At 38.7% G+C, this 22,724-nt stretch overlaps 5 protein-coding genes across 7 annotated transcripts; 3 read left to right on the forward strand and 2 right to left on the reverse strand.

The window, feature by feature from the left end:
- The first annotated feature begins 292 nt into the window (after nt 1-292).
- LOC111694538 lies at nt 293-2,085 on the forward strand. The gene is made up of 3 exons (XM_023463079.1): nt 293-377; nt 504-694; nt 760-2,085. The coding sequence occupies exons 2-3, from the start codon at nt 545-547 to the stop codon at nt 1,393-1,395; spliced, it is 786 nt and encodes a 261-aa protein (XP_023318847.1). The 5' UTR covers nt 293-377; nt 504-544; the 3' UTR covers nt 1,396-2,085.
- Nucleotides 2,086-5,561: 3,476 nt separating this feature from the next.
- LOC106651860 (probable actin-related protein 2/3 complex subunit 2) lies at nt 5,562-9,005 on the forward strand. Of its 2 annotated transcripts, none has more exons than XM_014370551.2 (7): nt 5,562-6,128; nt 6,631-6,724; nt 6,784-6,883; nt 6,960-7,167; nt 7,250-7,470; nt 7,554-7,755; nt 7,840-9,005. In XM_014370551.2, the coding sequence occupies exons 1-7, from the start codon at nt 6,055-6,057 to the stop codon at nt 7,865-7,867; spliced, it is 927 nt and encodes a 308-aa protein (XP_014226037.1). In that variant the 5' UTR covers nt 5,562-6,054; the 3' UTR covers nt 7,868-9,005. The 2 variants fall into 2 exon arrangements, with proteins under 2 accessions (XP_014226037.1, XP_014226044.1); XM_014370558.2 differs by lacking the exon at nt 5,562-6,128 and adding an exon at nt 6,530-6,554.
- Nucleotides 9,006-9,095: 90 nt separating this feature from the next.
- On the forward strand, nt 9,096-9,926 carry LOC106651882 (transmembrane inner ear expressed protein). Its single transcript, XM_014370577.2, has 2 exons — nt 9,096-9,645; nt 9,754-9,926. The coding sequence occupies exons 1-2, from the start codon at nt 9,300-9,302 to the stop codon at nt 9,924-9,926; spliced, it is 519 nt and encodes a 172-aa protein (XP_014226063.1). The 5' UTR covers nt 9,096-9,299.
- A 2,685-nt stretch (nt 9,927-12,611) lies between these two features.
- On the reverse strand, nt 12,612-13,694 carry LOC106651909 (homeobox protein 10-like). Its single transcript, XM_023463101.1, has one exon. The coding sequence runs from the start codon at nt 13,675-13,677 to the stop codon at nt 12,922-12,924; it is 756 nt and encodes a 251-aa protein (XP_023318869.1). The 5' UTR covers nt 13,678-13,694; the 3' UTR covers nt 12,612-12,921.
- Nucleotides 13,682-22,140, reverse strand: LOC106651893 (S-adenosylmethionine decarboxylase proenzyme). 2 transcript variants are annotated; one of them, XM_014370589.2, is made up of 6 exons: nt 20,270-22,138; nt 18,091-18,177; nt 16,139-16,265; nt 15,218-15,320; nt 14,789-15,144; nt 13,682-14,016 (listed from the first exon to the last, which is right to left on the reverse strand). In XM_014370589.2, the coding sequence occupies exons 1-6, from the start codon at nt 20,515-20,517 to the stop codon at nt 13,708-13,710; spliced, it is 1,230 nt and encodes a 409-aa protein (XP_014226075.1). In that variant the 5' UTR covers nt 20,518-22,138; the 3' UTR covers nt 13,682-13,707. The 2 variants fall into 2 exon arrangements, with proteins under 2 accessions (XP_014226075.1, XP_014226083.1); XM_014370597.2 differs by lacking the exon at nt 18,091-18,177 and having other exon boundaries at nt 20,270-22,140.
- Nucleotides 22,141-22,724: the final 584 nt, after the last annotated feature.

Raw genomic sequence — 22,724 nt, forward strand, 5'->3', positions numbered from 1 at the left:
TGGCTCCAATCACTTTGGCATATTTTTTTTCTGAAAATTTGGACAATTTCCAATAAAAAAGTTGCTGGGCACTTTTACTTTTGAATCATTCTACCTTGATCCAGGAATTATTTGAATATTTGTGATTTTTCATGAATTTCAAAAAAAACCCTAAAATGGCCAACTTCGGGCCCCTGAAAAAGAGTGATAGATGGTCCCAAAAATTCTAATAAAATTTGGGGACATTTCTGACATCGGGAACAGCAAGTTTTTCATATTTGCAGAAAAAAAAATTTTTTGGCCATTCGATTTCACAGAGAATCGGCCATATATAGTAAGATATATATTGTATAAATTGTGCAGTCAACAACTTTAAACTGTCTCATCTTTTCTGTTGGGTATGCCAAAGATTTATACGCAGTCATTCGTAGTACATATAGAAGCTCGATTTATTGTTTTTATTATATTGATTGGAGGATCTATAATAATAGAAAATTTAATTAAAATTTTTTTTTTCTAAACAGATATTTAAAATCTTAGACCAACCAAATTGCACCCAATCAAAATGACGCAAGCGCCGTTTTGTCTCTTCGGCCTGGCGCTCTTTTCGAAGAATTTAAATCATTGGCTGCTCTGTTCTAATTTGTTGTTCATCGATGGTTTGCTGTTCGCTCGCTTGTTGTTTGCTCATCAACTCGACTTCGTATGGCAAAAGGTATTTATTATTGTAAGGAATTGTTTTTCGATGATGATATTTATCTTTGTGCATTTTTCTTACAGTTAAAAATTTACCTAAAAGTCAATTCAAACATGCCTGCCGTTGCAACTACATCCGATGATGATATTGTACTTGTCCGAAAGAAACATCCTGAAATTTTTGAAAACAATCAGCTGATCAAGGAAAAGAATGCAAAATGGAAGCCCATTAAACAGAAGCTGCCAAATATTTCTCTACACAACCTATATATTAGGATACAACAAAATAGATCTTGTAACAAATGCAATGCTCAAGGTATTCAAGATAGGCTAAAGAAGATTTTTTCTCATCACTCTGAGATATCAAGTTTCTGGCCAACCATAGGTGTTACAAAAACTGTTCAAGATACCTGTAAAAGCAACGAAAACAATGAAGAAATAATCAAAGAACAAATTCCTAATCAATCATACACTTATGTTGATGAATTTGATACTATTCATAAAATGAAATATGATGTTAATTACAGTAATATTATCAATTCAATTTCGTGCAACAAATTAGAAATTATTTATTTTTCAAAAGAGCAGCTTGACCTGTTGAAGGATGTTATTAATTGTGAATTGCCAAAATCAGTTATTGTACTAAGTAGTATTATTGATAAAACAAAAATGAGAAGTCACATCAGTGAACCAGTTTCATATCTATCATTATCTTGTTGAATGGAAAACCAAGTAATATCTTTAGTTCAAGGCCTTTCAGAATTTATAGATAAATCATTTGTTTATAATTTTATTTTGCGCATTTTGAAAACAAGAATACCATTACCTTAAAATTTGACAATAATTTATGATCAGAGAATCATGGATGGCATTTGTACAGCAGTTAATCAGTGCACTTTTGAGGAGTACATTTCAAAATGTTATAACAATATTGAAGTTTCAGTTAATTTACATATAGATATTGTAAGTTTATTAATAGCTATTAGTAATCTGGAGCACTTTCATTTGAAACCTAAACTTGTCAAGAATTTTTATATCAAATGTGTCATTCAATTAAGTTTATGTTCGAATCGTGAAGATTTTGATAGCATGGTTAAAGATATATTTATCCTGGTAGCAAAATCTTTTTGAATCTGATGCAAATCTGACGCAAAGTATCAGAATGTAAGAAAATTTCAGCAGAAATGAACCCGTTAATTTCTGCAGACAATGCAATTTCTGCTTAATATTGAAACAGTAATAATCGTGCAGCAGAATTGTATAAGCTTTATCGTGATAATTTTGGCAAGTACTTTCTGAATCTTTTGGTAATTCTCTCTGAACAATAATTGATCTAAAATTGCACAAAATGAATTCCAATTGCATACTACAAAATTATTGCAAAAGAATTAAAAAATTTAAATCACTTTGTGACAAATAGCATTTTCTATAATTTAAATTGAAATTGTGTCATTGTTAAAATGGACTTTATTAAATGAATAATCAGAATCCTCTTGCACAGTGATTGCATAAGACTTTCACACATATCACTAGTAGAAATGACCTGTAGGATGCCTTCAGGAAAACGCAAAATTATCGGCATACTCCTGTAAAAACTTTGCAATTTTTATTCGTGCGATGACTTCAAAAATTATAACTTTTCAAAAAAATCTGGAATCAGAATTTTGGACAAATTGAAAAAAAATGCTACATTACATTACTTAGATGTTATATAGAAATTTTTTATATTTACAATTGTCCGAGGAACTCAAATATATTTTTTATGAAAAAAAAAACATTTATGAATGTTTAAAAAACTTTTTGTTTAAAAAAAAAAAATATGACGTTTACATAAATGTATATTCGAGTAAATCTCGTGAGATTTTAATATTTTACCATGTAAAAATAATTTTTTTTTAAGGTACGCTTTTGTAATTTTTTTTAAGAATTGCTAGTAATTAAAAATCTTGAAAAAAATATTGCCCGTCAAGTTCGGGTGAAGATATATAAAATGTCAGCGTAGGCGTCATTACGAGTACAACATGTGAACAGTGAAACTGACTATACAGGAGAGTGCGCGATTACGAGAAATACAGAGACCTGTACTTCATCATTACGTGAAAACAGTCCGATGCTTGTATGCAAGATGTAACGGGGATGAGGCGAGTACGCACACATCAGCATTTCGAGTCTACTAGCGTATTGATGCGTCGCTGATATTCAATATAAAGTACATATAACGTATACAAAGAATACGTTACACCACATATACTGCGTGAGCGCGAGCACAACCCGAATTTGCACGCACTCGTCCGCACGCAGAAGCACGTGTATGGCGGCGCTCTATATAGCCAGTAGTGATGTGTGTTTACAGCAATAGTCGACAGGTCCTATCGAGTCGCGTGCGCAACTGCCGGCAGTAGCGGCAATTTGACAACGCTGAACGCAGTTTCTTGCTAGACGTGCTCGTTCTAACACTCGAATTTTCGATCGTCGACCGCAGTTTATTTCGTTTTTTTGTAGTTTTTGCCCTTGTTTTTTTTCTTTCATCGCAATTAGTTGATTAATTAGTCGCGAGTGCACCTCATCCACTTAAAGAGGAAGGTATACTTCAGCTAGTGATTTCGGCAATGAGGTAAGTGTGCCATTTTTATGACTCTTTCTCTGTTCTCTCTGTTCGCGCTCTTCTCGTGCTCGCTAGTTTCCTACTGCTTGAAATATAATACATATACCTATATTAAAAATAAATGCACATAGCACGGCTATCTTTAGTCTTCATGCAGCCAAAAAATGTTCTTATCTGTGCAGTGACTCGTTTCGCAGATCGACATTCCGTGAAGTCGCGATTCGTCGTGTGCCGTGCGTGTGTAAATACAATACGGAGATTCGCTTTTGTTTTTCCTTCGAGCCCATACAGCAACCGCTCTTTGATTATTTTATGAATTCCAGACATATATTGCAACCTACGAGCACTTTTCTCATGGGTTAATTCATTTTCACAAATGCTCACAAATGCTCTCGTGCGATGAACAATGAACAGTTCTCGAAGTCTCTCCCTCGTTCTTGCTCTCTCTCTCTCTCTCTCTCTCTTTTTGTTATGCATATATGTGCATATATACTGCAACGAGCATGCAAATTTTCACATTATGTTATTACGCCGTCGGTTTGCTTTCGTTTAGGTGCGAATAAACGTTTTTACGCTCTCGCTCTGTGTTACCCGTTCTGCGAAATTCAGTTTCGTGTATTATAGAGAGTATACCGAATCTGCGCGATGCGCTGGATCTCATATATCGGGTTAACGTGAGTGTATACAACATTTTTCGAGTAGCTTTTTCGAAGACTCTCGTTGCCTAGATTTTCCGAGTAACGCAACCAACTTCTTTATTTCTTCCATCCTCATTGTAAATCAATCATCCTCGAGGAAGCGAATTTTCCTTTTTTTTTTAAAGATTCGCCAGGGCGTACATACACACGCATGTAAGCATAATAATTTACTGCCTATCAGGAGTCTGAAAATTATATTCTATAATATTCGAATTTTGGCATTTCTTTTTCGTTATTATCGGTAAAGTGAATTTCAGCTTTATTCTTTAATTGAGGTTTAATTATGAATTTCGAAATTATTTTGAAAAAATGTACCTTTTTCGTCTACAGACGCAAAGCTAATGAAAAAATTGAATATAAATAATACTACTTTCAAATACACTTAATTAAAATTGTAATTTTTACAATGAAAAAGTTAATAACAAAGAAGCAATGCCGCAAATCAATGGCCTTGTTCCAGAACTTCTAAAATGTTTCTCGCGAGCAGGAAACAGGTGAGGCTGTGGAATTGCTATAAAACCGAACGGTACGTCTGACGTGATATTCAATAGAACAGTGAACGATTCAGATCTGCTAACATGCATCGTGCAAAGCACTGTAGTCATATTTTTTAAGTCGAGGGTTTTAAAAAATGTTTATAACTTTTGAATAATTCTTGTCAAGTATTGCACATTTTTCGGTTTCATTAATCAGTTGTAGGGCTCAAACGGAACTTGATTTCATATGAATATTATTTATGGTCCATCAGTCTGTAGGGGTGAGGACATTTTTTTTGGAAAAATAGGCACAATATTGTTATTTCCTATACCATCTGAAAGTATTCGATGCCGTCTGACACTCTCAATTAAATGAAAAAATTTTACAAAGGACTTTTAGTGAATAGCTTTTAATTAGTTTCAGCTATTTTTTGCAAAATTTCAGACAACCGATTAGTTAATCTAATTCTATTTATTCATATAATTTGTTACTAATTTTTTGGTCATTTTTATAGATAAATTCTTTATTCTTGTACCTATAAGTAGACTTTGAAATAGTAACAACATATCACAACTGTATCAGTGGAACGCAGAATACAGTTCGACCAACAGTCATATAAAAATGAAATACTGATTATAATTAATAATTTTGGCCATCCTAAATATATTATTTCGTTACCTAAATATATTATCCTAAATATATTATTCCACGTTCCACAGTTACGCTATCACTCCCAGTCGTGAGTGCGCTAAGCGCAAAAACTCAGTCAATCTACCCCATCCGAGAGTCAGTTGAATAGTCCCAGGCACAACTACAATAGTTTAATTTTATTTTGAGTAGCATAGAGTTACGAGTACTTTCAAATGGTATAAGAAACAAGACTATTGTGAATGTTAGTCCGAAAATAAAGTTCATCTGTTCTCTATAGTCAAATTTAACAAAAATAAAAATTATATGAATTGCATAAGCCCCTACCAGAAAACCATTATTTATATACATAAATTATATATGTANTCTCTCTCTCTCTCTCTCTCTCTCTCTCTCTCTCTCTCTCTCTCTCTCTCAACTCGGCTCTTGCTTACTCACTCGATAAAAAGCCCGCTCGTGTAGTTGACTCAGTTCCACGCGCGGTGTGTGTATCTCGACAGCGTCGTGCCCGATATATACTTAATAGGAAGCTGCTGCACCTGTCCTCGAGGATAGCCAACTACTATATAGGTATAACGCGCACAGTCGATCGACCCTCGCGGAAGAAGAGCAACAGCAGCCCCGCGTGCAGTCGTATCACGTATAATATATAGTACTGCAGTCTCGCCCCACGCGTCGATGAGATCGCGAGTCTGTGTATCATTGACAATTTTCGAGGTTTTTTTTTCATAATATACATCCGTGACTTGTGTGTGCGCGTGTGTGTGTCGCTGCTTACGCACAAGTCACAACGCAGTGTTTACTCCCACGAAGAAAGAGGTCTGAATTCAACTCCGCAGGCCGCCGCTGTCGTTGTCGCCGCCGCCGTTGCCGGAGCTGTGCGAGTGTTAAAGTACCGCAGCAGTACTCGACTCTCCGCGAAAATTTTGATACATACACAAAGTTACAGCCATGATTCTGCTGGAGATAAACAACAGGATAATCGAGGAGATTCTGACCAACAAAATCAAAAATGCCTTGGCTGGGTGAGTCACGGAGTTCAATGTGATACCAAAATGCGTTAACATACGTTCGTGCCGTGCACTTTTAGCTCCGAACGGCTGATAGCAGCTTGTTTGTGTGTGTGTGTGTGTGTGTGTGTGTGTGCATGTGCATGTGCATGTACCTGACTGTCGTTCGCTGTACGGGGCGGTGTCTAACCTATTTGCTGCCTCGTTCTTTATTCGTTTTTTAATGTCTTTTTGACACTTGTGTACAGTCATTGCTCGTATTTTTAGATTTTTCCATTCGGTAATGAACCTCATTCCTGATCGATGATTCATCAACACGATGAAACTTGCACTCACAGTAGCTCAGAGAGTATAAACATTGTATTGAACTTGACACAACTTGAAGCTGCTTTATTTACTAATTGTCGCACTACTGTACACAATATTTACTCAATCATTTTAGTAAAAAATGTTTTTTAATTGCAACAATGTAACTTGATAACTATTATTGCCTTCTAAAATGCATGACCATTTGCAGAACTAAACTTGAATCCACGGATGTTATGATAGCAGATTTTGATGGAGTCTTATTTCACATTTCAAACTTGAGTAAAGACAAATACAAAATTAGAGTAAGTAATTATACTCAACAAGTTTTCGAACCAATAGCTATTAATTGAATTTTTATTAGATAAGTGCATTGCTCAAATTTTACAAGCAATTGCAAGAACATGGTGCTGATGATTTGCTTAAAAGAGAGTATGGCTCTTATCTGGTTGAGCCAGAACAAGGTAAAATACAGATATTATTGTATTTATCTATTGAAAAGTATTATATAACTTCAATTTGTTATTTTTTATTTTTTAGGATACAGTGTGACAGTAATGATTGATTTAGAAAATTTACCAGAAGATTGGGAAGGCTTAGTAAAGAAAATAGGATTGTTAAAGAGGCATTGTTTTGCAAGTATATTTGAAAAATATTTTGATGCTCAAGAAAAAATCAGTGAAAATCCAGAAGATGAAAACAATATTCAAACTAAAGCTATTATTGAGTACAGAGATCAAGAGATTATGTACGTTTGCATATTTATTCTTCGTGTTAGATATTTTTTTACTAATGAGCCTTAATGACTGAAAAATGTTTGATTATTTTAGATATGTGGAAGCTAAAAGCGATCGTGTCACAGTGGTGTTTAGTACAATATTTAAAGATGTCGATGATATGGTTATAGGTAAAATGTTTTTGCAAGAACTCAAAGAAGGTCGAAGAGCTAGTCACACTGCTCCTCAGGTTCTATTCAGTCATCGCGAACCTCCATTAGAACTGCAAGATGTTGGACCAGCAAATAATGATTGCATTGGATATATTACTTTTGGTAATGTACTATTGTTTAATTTCATCAAATTTTATAATTATGAAACCAAATTTTATATTCATTTAACAAATTTTCAATTTCAGTGTTATTTCCACGTCACACAAACCAGGAAGCTAGAAGTAATACTATTGATTTAATACACATGTTTAGGCATTACTTGCATTATCATATTAAGTGCAGTAAAGTTTACATTCACTCTCGAATGCGTACCAAAACAACTGATTTTCTAAAAGTATTGAACAGAGCTCGTTCTCAACCTAAAGTTACAGAGAAAAAGACGATTACGTAAGTCTCCATAAATTGAAGTTAATTTTGTTTTTTTTTTTTTTCAAATAAACTAAAATCTAATATCCAAATATTTCATGATAGGGGCCGAACATTCATTCGAAAAGAATGAGCACATGAATTAAGGAGATGTTACTGAACTATGTTATTGTGTATTAATCAACAAAGAAGAATCAAAAGTATTGCCTCAGGATAAAGTTACTAGGTAAATTACTGAGCAGAAGCTATGCTGAAAGCAGTTTTTGATAGGTTTAGGAATATCTATTTGCCTAAGAGTCCAAAAGCAGAACAATACAATTTATGAAACGAGACGTAAAAGATTTTACGCTAGGCTTTCATATTACAGTGAAATAAGCCATGGCATTTATTAATTGTAATACTTATTTAGTAAATCAATCAAAATGTGATTGATACAAAAAAACTACGTGACAATAGATTGTTAAGTAGTTTCTCAACAAAAACGAATATAACACGGCGTATAATCATACGATTCGGTGAATCGTCGGTTGTTGTGCTGTGAGAAATATTGATTATTAATATAATATATCGAAAAAAGTTCATTCGTTCAAATTGTTACATTGCAAACACCGATCCTTTTTACCTTTTTCTACCGAGTATTAAAAATTCTATTTCCATAATTCATGAAATAATTAATTCGTGAAAAAATCTTATGAAATGAATCAATAAGTTTAACGCAAGATTTTTTAAATAAACATTGTTAAAAATATTTTTAACCGTTATACTTCTGACTGACGACTTACCAACGCTTTACCTTCCTCTGAGTGCATTTGAAACAGCAAAGACTGTATTACGCTTGTACAATATACTAAGTAGAAACTAAAAATGCACAAAACTGAGTCACTTTTGTAAAAAAAAATTGTAAGTCAGGGTGATTATTATAATTATAAATAAATTAATAACAGAACTGACCAGAGAGGGTAAAATAACTCTTCTTTTCTCGTATCATATTGTACTTTTGATTCCAGCAGATCTATTATTTTTTAAAGATAAATGTAATTATTTAGCATCGATGTGAAATTTCGTTTGTAAAACGCGGTTTAGCAGGAGTTATCGGTGTGTTCATGTACGAAAAAGGAAGCTATCGATACGATGCAACAGGTAGTTTTCTTTTTTATCTAAAAAAAAATATGATAATTAAATATTTTTATTTTTTATCTTTATCGCATAATTATTATGTAATAAAAATTAATATAACATAATAAAACAAGGGAAAACTACCGAAACATGCATCTTCTTTTGTAATCAGTAACAAATCCTAATGACACTGTTGTCCACTATATCGATCCTTAAAAAGTAGGCAAGTACTAAAAAGAAAACATAATAAATTGTAGGAGTGCCTCTGCGAGGGGGTTGCAGAAACGCCGATTATTACAAGTAAGCTGCCACACCTTCCGGCAGCGTAAAGAATATTTTGTTATTTCAGCGCAGTCGACCGCGCTCACGGCAGCAGCACGCGTGCATACGGCAAAGAGATTTTCTTCTGCCTCTTTCTCCCTTGACTCGTCTCAATTTTTCCATCGGAAATGGAAATAGGCAATATCCTGTCGGAATTGGTGCCCACTCTGCCACCCTGTCCGGAGAACGGCACGCAGGCCACGGGCGAATTGTGCGCCGAGCAAGAGCACGAAAACGAGTGGCTGGAAAACGAGGTCGTGGGTATGCGTCTCTGGCAGCTCGTCGGCATCGTACTGTCCATCCTCTTGGCTATCGTCATTATGATCTGCTGCTGCGTGAGATTCCGCATACCCAGAACGAAGCAAGAGATCGAGGCAGATTACATAAGGAAAAAATTGACGAAGAGCTTCAGGCGGGAACTGGCCAAGATCAGCGACAAGGAGATGCAGGAGGACGACATGGATTTGAAAAAAGGTAGCCGGCAGGACTGCTTCTTTTACTGGCTATAATGAAAAACGTTTATTTCTCATTATTGCTTACAATCAATCGGTTTTCGAACGTAACACAAATTTTTTTTCACAGCTTTGGAACGTATTCAGGAGTTTTTTAACGCTGCGGAAATTCAAGAGAATCAAGAGGAGATAATTTGTGAGGGTCCCGCGAAAAGCTTCGGAAGTAAGTTCAACGCAATGTTCCAAGGTATGCGAGTTCGGTTTCAAAAAAACGAAACGCCAGAGTTCAATACCATGATTTAAAATCATTAAAAATTTTTCATTCTTTTTTTTTTTTGTCTAACTCATCGATTCGCAATACAAATTTGATGATTCTATGGAAAGCTATGTAGCAATTTCGTTACAAACTTTGAATTTCGACTATAAATGAGCTTTTTTTTGAAAATCTATAACATTGTGTAACATTGACGCTCGTATAACAGTGCAATTACAATAAATATTGCAGATCTATATTTGCTGTGCGTGAGTTACAACGTGACGGTTGCTCACGAAACGTGTGTAAAAATTATATGGAAAAGAAACATCTTTTTTCAACGAGATTACATTTACATCGATAATAAATTTTCATGCATGATTTTTCAGTAACAACTATACGTCAATTTAGCTCAGAGCTGGACAGTTCGTGGGGGTGAATATTTAAATAAAATACGATGTATTTACCTATCTATCTATAGATAATATATACACATTAAAGTTATATCTTTTTTTTTTTTTTTTTTGTTAAAAATCGTGTTACAACAGCCCACCCGCTGTATCACAAAATCCTCATTGACAAGTCTAAATTTTACTCTAATACTTTGTACTTTGCAAAAGTATCGGCTTTTTCAATTCTCGTTTCAAAAACTTGACGATTGACACCGATCTTTTGTTGATTTTTTTTTTCATTTATCTTATATATCAACAATACTTTGTATCATCTTTGTAATAATTATTAATAATTCTGTCTGTATACATTAATATATAGAATACATTTATAAATTAGTGATTGAAATTAACTTTTTTTTATTCATTCAATGACATTGATAATAAAGTTTATTATAGTAATTATATATACTGATTTCTACACCAATTCTCTACCATCAAAAGTACATCTTATAAAAAGAAGTCATCGTTTGTTTTTGATTTTTACATCAGTTAATTTTTTTCTTTGATATTTTAATATCAATCAGGCATTGTTTTCAGTTTTGAAAACTCGGCTGAATGTTATTGTAATTGATTGGAAGCGTTGAAATTCATCATCTGCTACACGTTCATAGAAATAATTTTGTTTTGTCTTTTCATCGTCATTGTCAGTTTGCATCCTGGCACATGAGTAAATATTTATAAAATTTAGATCTCAAAAATTTATCTCTGCCCAGCCCTGTTTTTTGTAGTAAATATAGTTTACATCAAAATTGTAACATTTTTTATAATTATTATTATTATTATTTATACACAAATTCACAAGCTGTCGCAAGTGATATTTTTATATGGGAAGTTTGAAAATGAGGTAGACGATATTGAAATTTCGCGAGTATATAGCACCATTTTCATTTTAAAAATGTTGAATACATTTGAACATACATATAAGAAATTTGATAATTCACATCTACATTTAAACTACGATATTTGGTCATTGTTCTCACACTACCTTTTAATTGTTACACGATGATTGTTAATGGATCGAAGAAGTGAAATAAAAATTGAAATGATGATGTTTTAATAATGTTTTTATTGATAAAAAAATGAATAATTGCAAATTAAAAAGATGGATAAAACATATACAGTATAATAATTAATGTACACTGAATAAAAGGTGTCAGTAATGTACACTGCGCAACTATTCATACTCTTCCCTCGCACATTTTCCCGCAACGAAAATTCAACGCCACAAATAGAAAATACATTAAGTAAATAATGCTTCGTCGAAGGTATATTTACTCGAAATATTTTTGCAAATGTAACAAAAATTTAATAAATTATAATATTAATAATATTCAAGCCATTTGGTTTGACGTCGTCGCTCTCTCAAGCTGATCATCGTCGACTAGTAAGTATATATAATATAATATTCGTTTTTATAATTCAATTCACGATTATCACGTTCATTCGAGGTAACAAATACTTGAATTTTTAAAAGTATAAAAAATGCAACTAAAACAAACGACGCTAAAATCCTTATTGTCGTTTCAAAAAAATAGAAATTCTTCCTCTCAATACGTACAAATCAAGGAAGTTAATATATATTTTCACAGCTTAATGTTGAACCATCTTCATCGGCTTTCGAATCGATGGTATCGAAATGCACAACAAATTGCCACTGCATTCACGTATACACACTTAATTATCACACACATGAGCAAACTCTCACAGCGATTCTCTCCTATTCGTAAAAAAATAGCTCGTAGAAAAAGAAAATTTTTTTAATGAATTTTTGTGCATTTAAATGTTGCTTGCATATTTTTATATACCATATATATAGATTTGTATATATCGTAACGCATGCGTATATAAAGTTATATTCACGTACATCCACGAATAATTATGTATCACGACGATTAATTATTAAATTATACTCTAAATTTTTACTCATAGATTTCAATCTACACAATACAGGGGGGGGGGGGGGGGGGGAAANTTATACACATCACAGGCGATGCATAATTATAAAAAAAAAATTTAAAGTTATTACACGATAATTCACAATTGTAAGCACCTCTTGTTGACGTTTTTTTTTGGAGAAGAGGAGGATGAGAGAAATAGAGAATTAGCTACCCGCTACGTGAATAGATACATATTGTTTCTTGAAAAAGTAAAAGTTCGAACAAGAGTGCGTATACTTCCTTATTTTATATCTACGGAAGAATTTTTCAAACAGTCATCGGGGGGTAATAGATTTAGGCTTTTTGCAGATAAATGCAATTCCGAAGAAAATACGAATGTTCGTTGTTTTGTTCGCTTCACATTATATGCGACTATTATGTATAGGAACTACCGTGCGAAATTTCATCAGCATTCTACACATAATGGAAAACACGGAAATTTGTCTTAACTTTTACGTATTACACTCGAATTTGGAATAAAAGATGGAATCTTTGATACGCAGCAACAGCAGCAGCGAGTAAAAAGTTGCAAAATATCGAGGAATGATTCACCGTTGCTCGATAGGAAAAATACGATACGAAACACGTGGCGGGGAGGAACAGAGGAGACTTGGACAAAGAGAGGGTGAAGTTTATTCGTGCGCTTAGGCGTGCCTTCACGAGATCTTATTACGCCACCACGAGAACTTCATCTTGGGACATGGATATTGAAAGCTAATCACGGTGTGTGGGATGAGCGAGAGGATCGGTAAGAAACTCGAGCAACGTCGGGACTTTGTCGTCGTCGTCGTGGTCTTTTCTACGTTATCATCATCGTTGTTGCCACTGCCGTTATTACTACCGGTAGTACCACTACTGCTACAATTATTACTACTAGCCGTAAGGCTCGAAAATGCCTCTACTGGGTTACACTTAACGTTACTGCTACTACTACTGCTACATCTAGTGACATTATTACTAGTACTGGTGCTTAATTTAGAAGACGTATCACAAGGCTCTTCGTTTTCTTTCTCGTCGAGCTTCTGCTGCTGGAGTCTGCTGCTGGAGACTTTGAGGATGCGCGACGAGGGTGACGAGGTCGAGTGAGCCGGCGACGTCGTCACGCTCGGGCCGTAACTGCTGCCCGTCAACGATTTCAGCGAGGCCCGACGATAGACCTTGGAGCGCTGCTGTGGCGGACGCACTGCTGCCAGTGCTGGTTGCAGCTGAGGCGACGACGTCGAGTGCGACGAATCAAACTGCTCGTTGTTGTTGATATTGTTGATGATGTTGTTGTTGTTGTTGTTGTTGTTGTTGTTGCGAATCCGGTGACAATTGAGGGAGCGGGACGAAGGCGAGAGAGGAGGAGGATGAGGCTGCGCCATATCTACTGCTTCTTTTTCTGCTGCTACTGCCTCAACGGCGCGTTGCATCGCGAGCGCGGTCGAGGCGCCCTGGAACCCTCAGCTCGGAAATTTCGAGTAGAAGGCGCAGCTGAGGTCGTAGTTCTTGAAGCGACAGTACTGCGCGTCGTCGCGCACGTAGTCGCGCCTCAGCCCGCCAAGGCAGTCGTCCGACTGCTCGAGCTCGCGCGGACCCTCCGCGGCCACCGACTGCTTGTTGGCGAAGATCGAGACGACGAATTTGCCGGGCTTGAAGCAGCGCAGGACGCGCTCGATCACGTCGCCGTACGAGGCGGCCGCGACGTTGCTCTCGAACGAGACGTAGGAGAAGTCCGGCTCGGGCGTGATGTGGATCGTCATGTAGCTGCCCTGTAAAGAAAAAGGTTAATTATAATGTATAAAAAGTAGTCGCTTCCGCGACGGAAATCGCTTTTGTGCATAATTCTTGTAAAATTTGAATGTACTATGAGACACTTTTATAAATTTCGAGCTATAAATTATTATAAACTTAATTTTCATGAACTGAATCCTTTTATAAACTAAAACGTTGGATTTTGGACTTATAATAACATTTATAAAAGATTGTAAAAGTTCAGAAAGTTTTTTTAAGTCAAAACCAGCTGAAATTTACTGTCAGATGAAATAGTTAAAAAATTATCTAAATCTCATAAATTTTTATAAAATCTTTAAGATACTTTTACACCCCTTAATTCAGTGTTTAATTTAAATTCAAAACTTGTTGAAATATTCAGTCAAAAAGTCGTAAAAATTAATTTAAAAAGTCAATTAATTATAATAAAAATCTAAGGGGAACCCACAGACAAGTAAAAACCAACTGACAAAAAGATTTCCGTCACTTTTTTCTAAAAAAACTATAGAATTTTCTAAAGAACTATAGAAAAAAGTGACTGATCAATTCAATAAAGTGACAAAAGTCTTTTAAATACTGAATTTGTGTTACGGGATTTTTGCCAATTTGTTTATACTTGTCTGTGGATTCCCCTGAGACGATTGGATTCTTGTCACAATTGACTAAAAGAACCAAGGGAGAAATTAGTCAACACGAATAATTAAAAAAGGTTTGTAAAAACGTTTGGAATTTCCCTGAGGGTGCTAGAAAACAAAACGTCATCGAACATACGTTTTTCGACACGCCGTTCATGGAGTAGCCGCAGGGCTCGAAGAGAAAGTCGTCGATGAGCATGTTGGGCAGCAGCTGATCGATGCCGGACTTGCGGGTGGCCTCCTCGGCCGACGAGCAGACGTGCCGCGTGAATATGCTCATCACCTTGGGATCGAGCTGCGTCATCATGATCTCGAGCGTCTGATCGGGCTCGCGTTCGTTCGTCATAGTGGTCGTAGTCGTGGTCGGTGGTGCATCGTCGGTGGATTCTTGCTGTCCAGTGGATTGGGGTGTGGACGACGGCGCCTCGCGATTCAGGGTGTAGAGGTACCAGCACTCGCTCTCCTCCGAGCCGAGACAGTAGGCCTCGCCATCTAACGAAAGCGACGTTATTACGATTTTTGATTACAGAAATCGGCCGGCTTCCATCGTCGTCGATATACTTACCAGGGAAGAACGTGTCCAACAGAGTGACTTCCTCCTCGAAAGCTCGATGAGGGGCTATCTGCAGCTCCGGTCGTTTGTAATTCTTCCTCGAGTAAAACAAGTTCTGCGAAAAACAAGGGGGTACAGGGTGAAACGTAGAAAAAAAAAAATTAATTCATTGCATAATTTTGTCATCGTCGCGTTTACGACGCTATGTAAAAGCCCGATCGCAAGCTCGCAAGCTCCGTCATTATTCCAGAGTTTATTCTAGACGTTTCAATTTGACGCACGTCCATCCCCCTCGAGTAATATACAGACGTTATATTTATATGCTCATCGAATACGGAGTGAAAGCACACAATGCGTCACAAAAATAGAAATCCCGAGAGATAAGCGGCCCGCGAGCGAGCGAGCCATGAATGCACACGATATATATACGCTATGTATGGACTCGAGCGAATCGATAATATACAAACGAGCGACACACGTCCGCTGCACATGTATCATCTACCTTTGTGCTCTCTCGCACACACATCAGTCAACAGCAGCAGCAGCAGCACATGTGTGCATCAGGCACTAGGTCAAGTTATATAGTCAAACCCACCCCCCAAAGCAGAACCACCTCGTGAGCCACCACCACCTCCTGCTGCTGTTCCTCCTCACCCTTTCTACACCCTCCTCCTCCGTGTTTAGCTGCTATGTACGCGAATCAATTTACGAGACTTCACCTCTCTCTCAACTACGCAACAGCTGGTGGCGTACATATCTCGCGCGCTCGTTTATAATTATCATCGCGACCGACGACGACGACGACGTTTGACGTTTTACGTTTTTCGAGATGCGCACGTCCAGATTATGAAAGTGATAAATATATATATGCGACGCAGAAAATTGACACAAAAACAGGTGGTCGGCATTGCGATCTATTTGATTGTAAATTACCTCGACTTTGTCGAATCCGGTGTAGCTCTCGACCAGATCCAAGAGGGGCTCCAGGCACTGGAGCGGCGTCGTGGTGCCGCACGTCTTCAGAATCAGCCGACGCTTCGAGACGAACATGCTGCTCTCGCTGAAGAAAAACAACAACAAACGCTCGAATATATAAATCAATATTATTATGAGAGATTAGATTATTGTTCGTTAATCGATCGTTTGTCGCTTTACCGAAAGATCGCATTCTTTCGTATTCAATCGAGACGCAATGGAATCGATGCGATCAAAACGGGAGACAAAACGCCGAGACGGAGTCGAGTTAAAGGAACGCGCGATCGAGCTCTCCGGTGCGGCGGCGCCAACGAATTGATATTACGAATCGTTATATAGGCTCCAATCGTTAACCCAACGAAGACGGCGATACACTCGCGCGTCTTGTATATAATAAATATATAATATAATACGCCGCTGCGCGTCTGGTCTTTGACCTTTTCACGCGGTGGAGCGAAAGAAAAGCCATTTTGAAATTATTATCATCATCGGCTGCACTCGGCGAGCACATGCTCGAAACGTGCACGCGGATGATGAATTGCATAATTCATCCGAAGACAGAGAGAGAGAGAGAGAGAGAGAAAAGAGAAAGAAGAAAAGAGCAAGTGCGACGAGATAACGCGCCGCGATGACGAAGAAAGAGTAATCGTCGCGGAAGAACCGCACAGCGCGAGCGATGCATTTGTCAAAATCAGCTGACAACGAGTGTCTATAGTTGATCCAGCTTCATCCAGATTCTTTTTTTTATTCGTGTAACTGGGTTTATTGCAGCTTTTGGATTGCTGGTTGTGTGAAAGCGATACCACACGTACACAAACTAATCGAAGGAGTAAACAAAAAATAAAATTGCGTCGGCCAAGATAAGAATCGATTAAAAAATAATAATAATAATAATAATAAAAATATCACGACACTGTTTCATGGGGCTGAGGCTATATATAATCTCTTTGTTCTTTTAGAGATCGGGCCTACTTCCGGCTGGACTCCATTTAACAAAGGCGTATAATACGCATTCGAGATTTTTCTAAAACTTTCGAACAGAGAAAGAGAAAGAGAGAGATAGCAGCACCGAGGCACACATAAACATGCGGGGGGAATCGAAGCACAAATTGCGGCCTCGAGAATTTTGATCGACTACAATACAAACGATACGTTACACAATACCTCATATATACATTTGACAGCTAAGCGAAAAAAATATTTACCCGCGCGCGAGTGAAAGCGATACATTTTTTTTTTATTGCAGGCGTTAAGTGCGATGTGCTGCAAAAGAGGAGGAAAAAAAAGCGCCTCTCATATTATAGCCGCGCCCAGCTAGTGTCGTATACGTAGTGGAAGAATATTCGAGAAGCCGGCCGGCTTCGCGCCTCCTTCTTATCTGCGCCTCGTTTGTAATAAACTTCACGCACGTGCGTGACACATTTGCATATAGCACTAACGCAGAGAGTGGGAAAAATGCAGATGTATTTACGAAGTCCGCACGTGTGTGTGTGTGTCGGAATTTGGCTCTGCGAGTTGTTGCGTTGCACTTTTACAGTTTCGACATGCGAAATCGTCGTCGTTACGCGAACAAAAAAAAATTAAATATTTTTCATTTCCAGTACGTGCATAATATTATTACGTAGCATAATTCTGCGTTCGTTAATAAATCAATAATCTCTCTCTCGAGGCGACGAACGACTTTTGTCAAGCCTTACTATTACGACAACTACATAACTCGACGAATCGCTCAAGTTCAAGTGCAAAGAGCCGCGCACGAAATCTCGTTTGGTTGTATTATATATCTAAGACGTATCTTTCGTCGCTGCCAAATTTCGGCGTTAGAACGAACGGAATTTGGCATCGATCGCGCTCAAAACGAGGAATTCATTAAAAGAGCGAAAATGATAAATCGGCTGAAATAATATTACCTCAGCACGTAAGCGTCGACCGAGTCGTTTCTGCAAAAGCTGATGATTTCGCAGCGCACTATTTTCAGCAGCGATTCCCATTTTTGCCTGAAATCAGATATAATACATAAAGTGCATCGTGGTGCGATATGAGAATACACATTCGTATATGAGCAATTTTCGCTGCACAAAAGCAAAAGAAACAAAATTTATTAGAAAGTAACCGAAGTAAGAAAGGAGAACGAAATAAAAATTCTTTATGGCCCTGTCCTTAAAAATCATACGCGTGCAATAATTCATATACGCTAGACAAATGGAAATTGGCAATAATTGAGCGCGCTCGAGAATAATTATACATACATATACGAAAAGAAAAGAAAAAAAAACGAGTTTTTCAACCTTGTTAGGATAACAAGAGAAGTTTGTGTGTGCCGATTATAATTGTGTGCGCTCGCGCGCGCGACGCGAGGTGCGTCATCGTATTTGCGATCGTCTGCGCGAGCTGTGTGAGCCTCGTAAAAATTTCGAAAGACAAATAAATAATAAATTGGGAGCTTATTAATCGTCAGCGCGAACGAAGTATTGGGTTACTGCTATGCCACTTGCATGGAATACGAAGTTAGAGAGAGAGATTTGATTTATGGTAAAAAGCATGTGCGTGAGAGATATTGTATCCTAATTGGCCGATAGAAATGACGAGAAGCGTGTAAAATAAGCATATATAATGTGTAGGAATCGCATCGAAGAGATAAAGTGGAGCTCGGCGATCAGCCTCGTCGACGAATTGTACGTTTATAAAGCGACGAATGCGCTGACTAATGACAATAAATCTCTCTCTCTCTCTCCAAAGACGGATGTGCAAAGAGAGAGTCGTCGATCGATGAAATTCGGATCGTTATACCTCGTGTGTGGTGGCGTACCGCGACGCCCATGTATCAATAATAACGGCGGATTAATTAAAAAAAAAAAGAAAGAAAAAAATCGCGAGCGATAAGCAGAGCACAGTGCAGTAGCAGCAGCGCCTCGCGGCATAGAGCATTATAATATATACACAGGCGATAAGTTCAATAACTCGTAAAAAGCTCCGCGCGTTTCGAATTGTAGTATAGGCGCGCGAGCGAGCGAGGAGAGAAAAATTTCCATAGCATGCCTCGCACAGCTACGCAGAGCGGGGGCAGACGCAGGCAGTCGGACACGAGGATCGACGACTGTATACATAGCAGTGAATTGCGAGAACACGAGACAGCTGCAAACGTGCGTTGAAAAAAAAAAAGGAAAAAAAATTCCCTGCGAGCTTCGTTCGAAAATTATGTTTTAAACGGTCTCTCGTCACATATAATATAGTAGTAGGTCACACGAGCGATCTACGTCATAAAGCACGCCACGGCTATACTATGCATGCGACAGTATGTGTGTGCGGTTGAATATACAAAGCATCGGGAAGAGAGAGAGTGCAGATAAAGCTGTCACGACGAGCTGTCATAAAGAAAAACCTTTACGAAGATCAGGAAAGCTTCGGATGCGCCAATGCGTAGGAGAGAGAAAGAGAGCGACGAGCCGCAACTGCTTGTATATTACTCTCAGACGAGAGTGAGAGCCTTGAAAAGTAGCAAAAAGCGTCGAGTGTCAGGTATAGAATATTATGTACTGCGCTGCTGCTTGTGATCGATTTCTCTCTCTCTCTCAGTGCCTCGCGAAGTGGCGCGAGGAGCTTGCGAAGTGGCAGCGGCTCTCTCTCTCTCTCTCTCGATATTATCAACTCTGCAGGGTGAGAAACAGAGAGAGAGCTTGCGGTGTGTCACGCGCTTTCCGTATCGCACAGCAGGTACGCAGCGCGATATCGAGACAACGATCAGCTGCTGGAGCTTGACAGCTCGATCTCTCTCTCTCTCTCTCTCTCTCTCTCTCTCTCTCTCTCTCTCTCTCACCTGACGGATGCGATAATAGAGACAATTTCGATGTATGCATGGATGCGTAGAGATACCGCACTCTATGTACAAAACGTGATGTGCGCGACACACCCTCTCTCCCTTCGGTATATATCGCATGTATAGTATAGCACTGCTGCTACTCATTTAAGCGATCAAGGTCAAGCGACGCTCGGCACGCGAACGACTAAATGTAGCTACTGTACGTGGCGCGACTAAAAGCAACAACAACAACAAAAAACTACAAACTATGCAAAGAACGAGTAAAGTACCTGGGTATTATCCGCAAATCGTGTTTAGACTCGATCTCCAATTTTTGCTGTTGCTGCTGCTGCTGCGACGTCTCTTTCTTGTTGTGATTGTTGTTGACGTTGGTGGAGAACCAGATCTCCAGGAGCTTTTCCACACCCTCGAAGAATTGCACGCTCATGATTTCGGCGCCGGCCTCCACGTCGCTGTCGCTGCCCTGCTGCTGTTGCTCCAGCTTTTTTTTATTGCCCTCCTCTTCCATCGACATCATTATTTTTCTTTTCTTTCTTTAATTCTTTACTTTTCTTCTCTCTCTAATTCAAACAGCGTAAATCCAGCAGTAGCGAGGATTTCAATTGTATTTGTTTACCTCTGTATGTCCGAACTGCGGAGGGACGACACCGACGTGTACTGTGCTGCAGCAGACGGCACTTTATTTTCTCTCCCCTCTTCCCGTCTCGAAGTGGTGTGTATATATATAATAATAGCGCAGCAACCCTCGCACTCGGAGCACAAAATACGATACACACTTCTCGGTGGCACCACGGCACTTGCGGCCCTCTTTATATGCGATTCTCTATCCGTTCGAGGGAGAGAGATGTTGGTATTTTCAGAGACGTTCGAAACTTTTTGTTCCTCGTTGAGTATCGTCGAACTGGACAAAAACGCACGTGCGTAGATGTTTTTTTTTTTTTTTTTGATACTATATATAGAAGAGCATGAAAGAAACAGTGAAAAGGGAATGCAAGAAAGCTCGTCGAGACTCGTCTGCCTTTAGGTGTATATTGTAAGCTGTTGGTGTGTGTATTCGAACAAGCGGGGAGTCGTCTGCTGCTGCTGCCGAATCAACGTAGTAGTAGTAGTAGTAGTAGTAGTAGTAGCAGTACCTTTTGACACTTGGCGACGTTTATCTTTCCCAGTAGACGAGCAACGCATCGACCTTTCTACGCACGCATTTGCACGAATCTTTCTGCGTGTAAGTGTATACTTATCGTTTGCACACTTCTTCTATAAATGCTGCTGCTGCACGCCTTCTCTCTCTTTCTCTATGTATATGTGCGTCTATGTCTCCCTGCGTGCCCCTGCAACGGCTCCGTACTCAGTAACGTGACTGTGTGCGTAAAAAGGTGCGATATGCAAAAGGGGATAATTTGGATCGAGTTACGACAATCGATTATCACGCGGCGACAATGGCACGCCACTTACTCGCGAGACAAACGCGTCGAGAACAATTAAATTCTACGACGATCGATATTTGGGAAATTAACGAAGATCACCCCGTCAATCGATCGAATCGGCAAGTGTAATATGACGAAATTCGGAGTCGAGGTAGAGATGAAAAAAACCAAAGACCAATCGCTCGAATAATCCGTGCTTTTCTTAAAACTTTTTTTTCGTATTTTTATATTACTTTTTTGTTTTGTTTCTCGTTTGTTTTTTTTTCTACACGCAGAACTTCTATGTTATTATATGTATGTATATCGCGTGCGCGCGCGCGGGGGCCGAGAGACTGAGTTACAACTGCGCGGGCAGCTACTGCTCAACTGACGCAGCGACTCGCGAGCTGCGAGCGGTGGAGCTCGACGAGCAGAGTCTCTCCTCCGCGAGAGAGAGACAATACGAAAAACTTCGCTGCTGCTGCTGCTGTGTGCCTCCGCCGCGGCGCGGAGCAGACCGCAGAGACTAGAGAGAGAGAGAGAGAGAGAGAGAGAGAGAGAGAGAGTCGTCAAGCGCAGCTGCAGATTTTCAGCAGCAGCTCCAAAAAAGCAAGTAGGGATAGGGAAGTCTCTCGCTCGGCACAGACACACGTTAAAAGAGACAAATGTATGTGTCTCGTGTGCGCCGACGTGAGATCCGCTGAGTCCTGACCCGACTGTATACTCGCGGACTGCACAGAGCCTATTATAACGCCACGCAACGACTGCAGCTTTTTGCTAATTGTCAATTGTAAAAAACAGTCGCTGATCGCACCCCCGCTCATTGCGCCGGCGCCGGCTCCGCGACTGTGACTCATTACTGCGCGCCCCGCCAAATTCTAATATAATCGCCGACTTTTATCAGCGGCACATTGCACTCAGCATCTCGATCTCTTATACGCTTGAACCGATGCGACTTGCGAGCAAGAGGAAAATTGCCGGACGCAACTTGACACGGATAGAGAGAGAGAGAGAGAGCGACGGTGATAAACCTCGCGCGCGGGAATAAATCGTCAAGTTCGCTAATCGAAGCTCCAACGACGATAATAACGCTGACACATGAGAGCGCGCGCAACTTCACTCGTGAATTGCGTGTTCGCAATTCGAGTCCGCGAGTAAAATTGAACTTCTTTCCCCCTCTGTCCCAATGACTTATGATGTATTGCTCGAACGATTCTCCCGAACTTCCATTGAAATTTTATCTTCTTCTCTTCGTTGTCGATCGACGAAGAACAAAAAATAAAGAGTAAACGTTCAACTCGTACCTACGTCGGCTATTCTC

Source organism: Trichogramma pretiosum, unplaced genomic scaffold (genome assembly GCF_000599845.2).
Source record: "Trichogramma pretiosum strain Unisexual culture from Peru unplaced genomic scaffold, Tpre_2.0 scaffold19, whole genome shotgun sequence".
Classification (NCBI taxonomy): Eukaryota; Metazoa; Arthropoda; class Insecta; order Hymenoptera; family Trichogrammatidae; genus Trichogramma; species Trichogramma pretiosum.

Bases quoted from the DNA above. Each gene is read 5' to 3' on its own strand.
- LOC111694538 (XM_023463079.1), top strand. From the start codon at position 545: ATGACGCAAGCGCCGTTTTGTCTCTTCGGCCTGGCGCTCTTTTCGAAG. The intron at 695-759 runs GTATTTATTATT...TTTTTCTTACAG, and splicing joins TCGACTTCGTATGGCAAAAG to TTAAAAATTTACCTAAAAGT.
- LOC106651860 (XM_014370551.2), top strand. From the start codon at position 6,055: ATGATTCTGCTGGAGATAAACAACAGGATAATCGAGGAGATTCTGACC. The intron at 6,129-6,630 runs GTGAGTCACGGA...GACCATTTGCAG, and splicing joins ATCAAAAATGCCTTGGCTGG to AACTAAACTTGAATCCACGG. The intron at 7,471-7,553 runs GTAATGTACTAT...TTTCAATTTCAG, and splicing joins CATTGGATATATTACTTTTG to TGTTATTTCCACGTCACACA.
- LOC106651882 (XM_014370577.2), top strand. From the start codon at position 9,300: ATGGAAATAGGCAATATCCTGTCGGAATTGGTGCCCACTCTGCCACCC. The intron at 9,646-9,753 runs GTAGCCGGCAGG...TTTTTTTCACAG, and splicing joins CGACATGGATTTGAAAAAAG to CTTTGGAACGTATTCAGGAG.
- LOC106651909 (XM_023463101.1), bottom strand. From the start codon at position 13,677: ATGCAACGCGCCGTTGAGGCAGTAGCAGCAGAAAAAGAAGCAGTAGAT.
- LOC106651893 (XM_014370589.2), bottom strand. From the start codon at position 20,517: ATGATGTCGATGGAAGAGGAGGGCAATAAAAAAAAGCTGGAGCAACAG. The intron at 16,266-18,090 runs GTAATATTATTT...GTTTTTCTTCAG, and splicing joins GTCGACGCTTACGTGCTGAG to CGAGAGCAGCATGTTCGTCT. The intron at 14,017-14,788 runs GTATGTTCGATG...TTTTCTTTACAG, and splicing joins TGAACGGCGTGTCGAAAAAC to GGCAGCTACATGACGATCCA.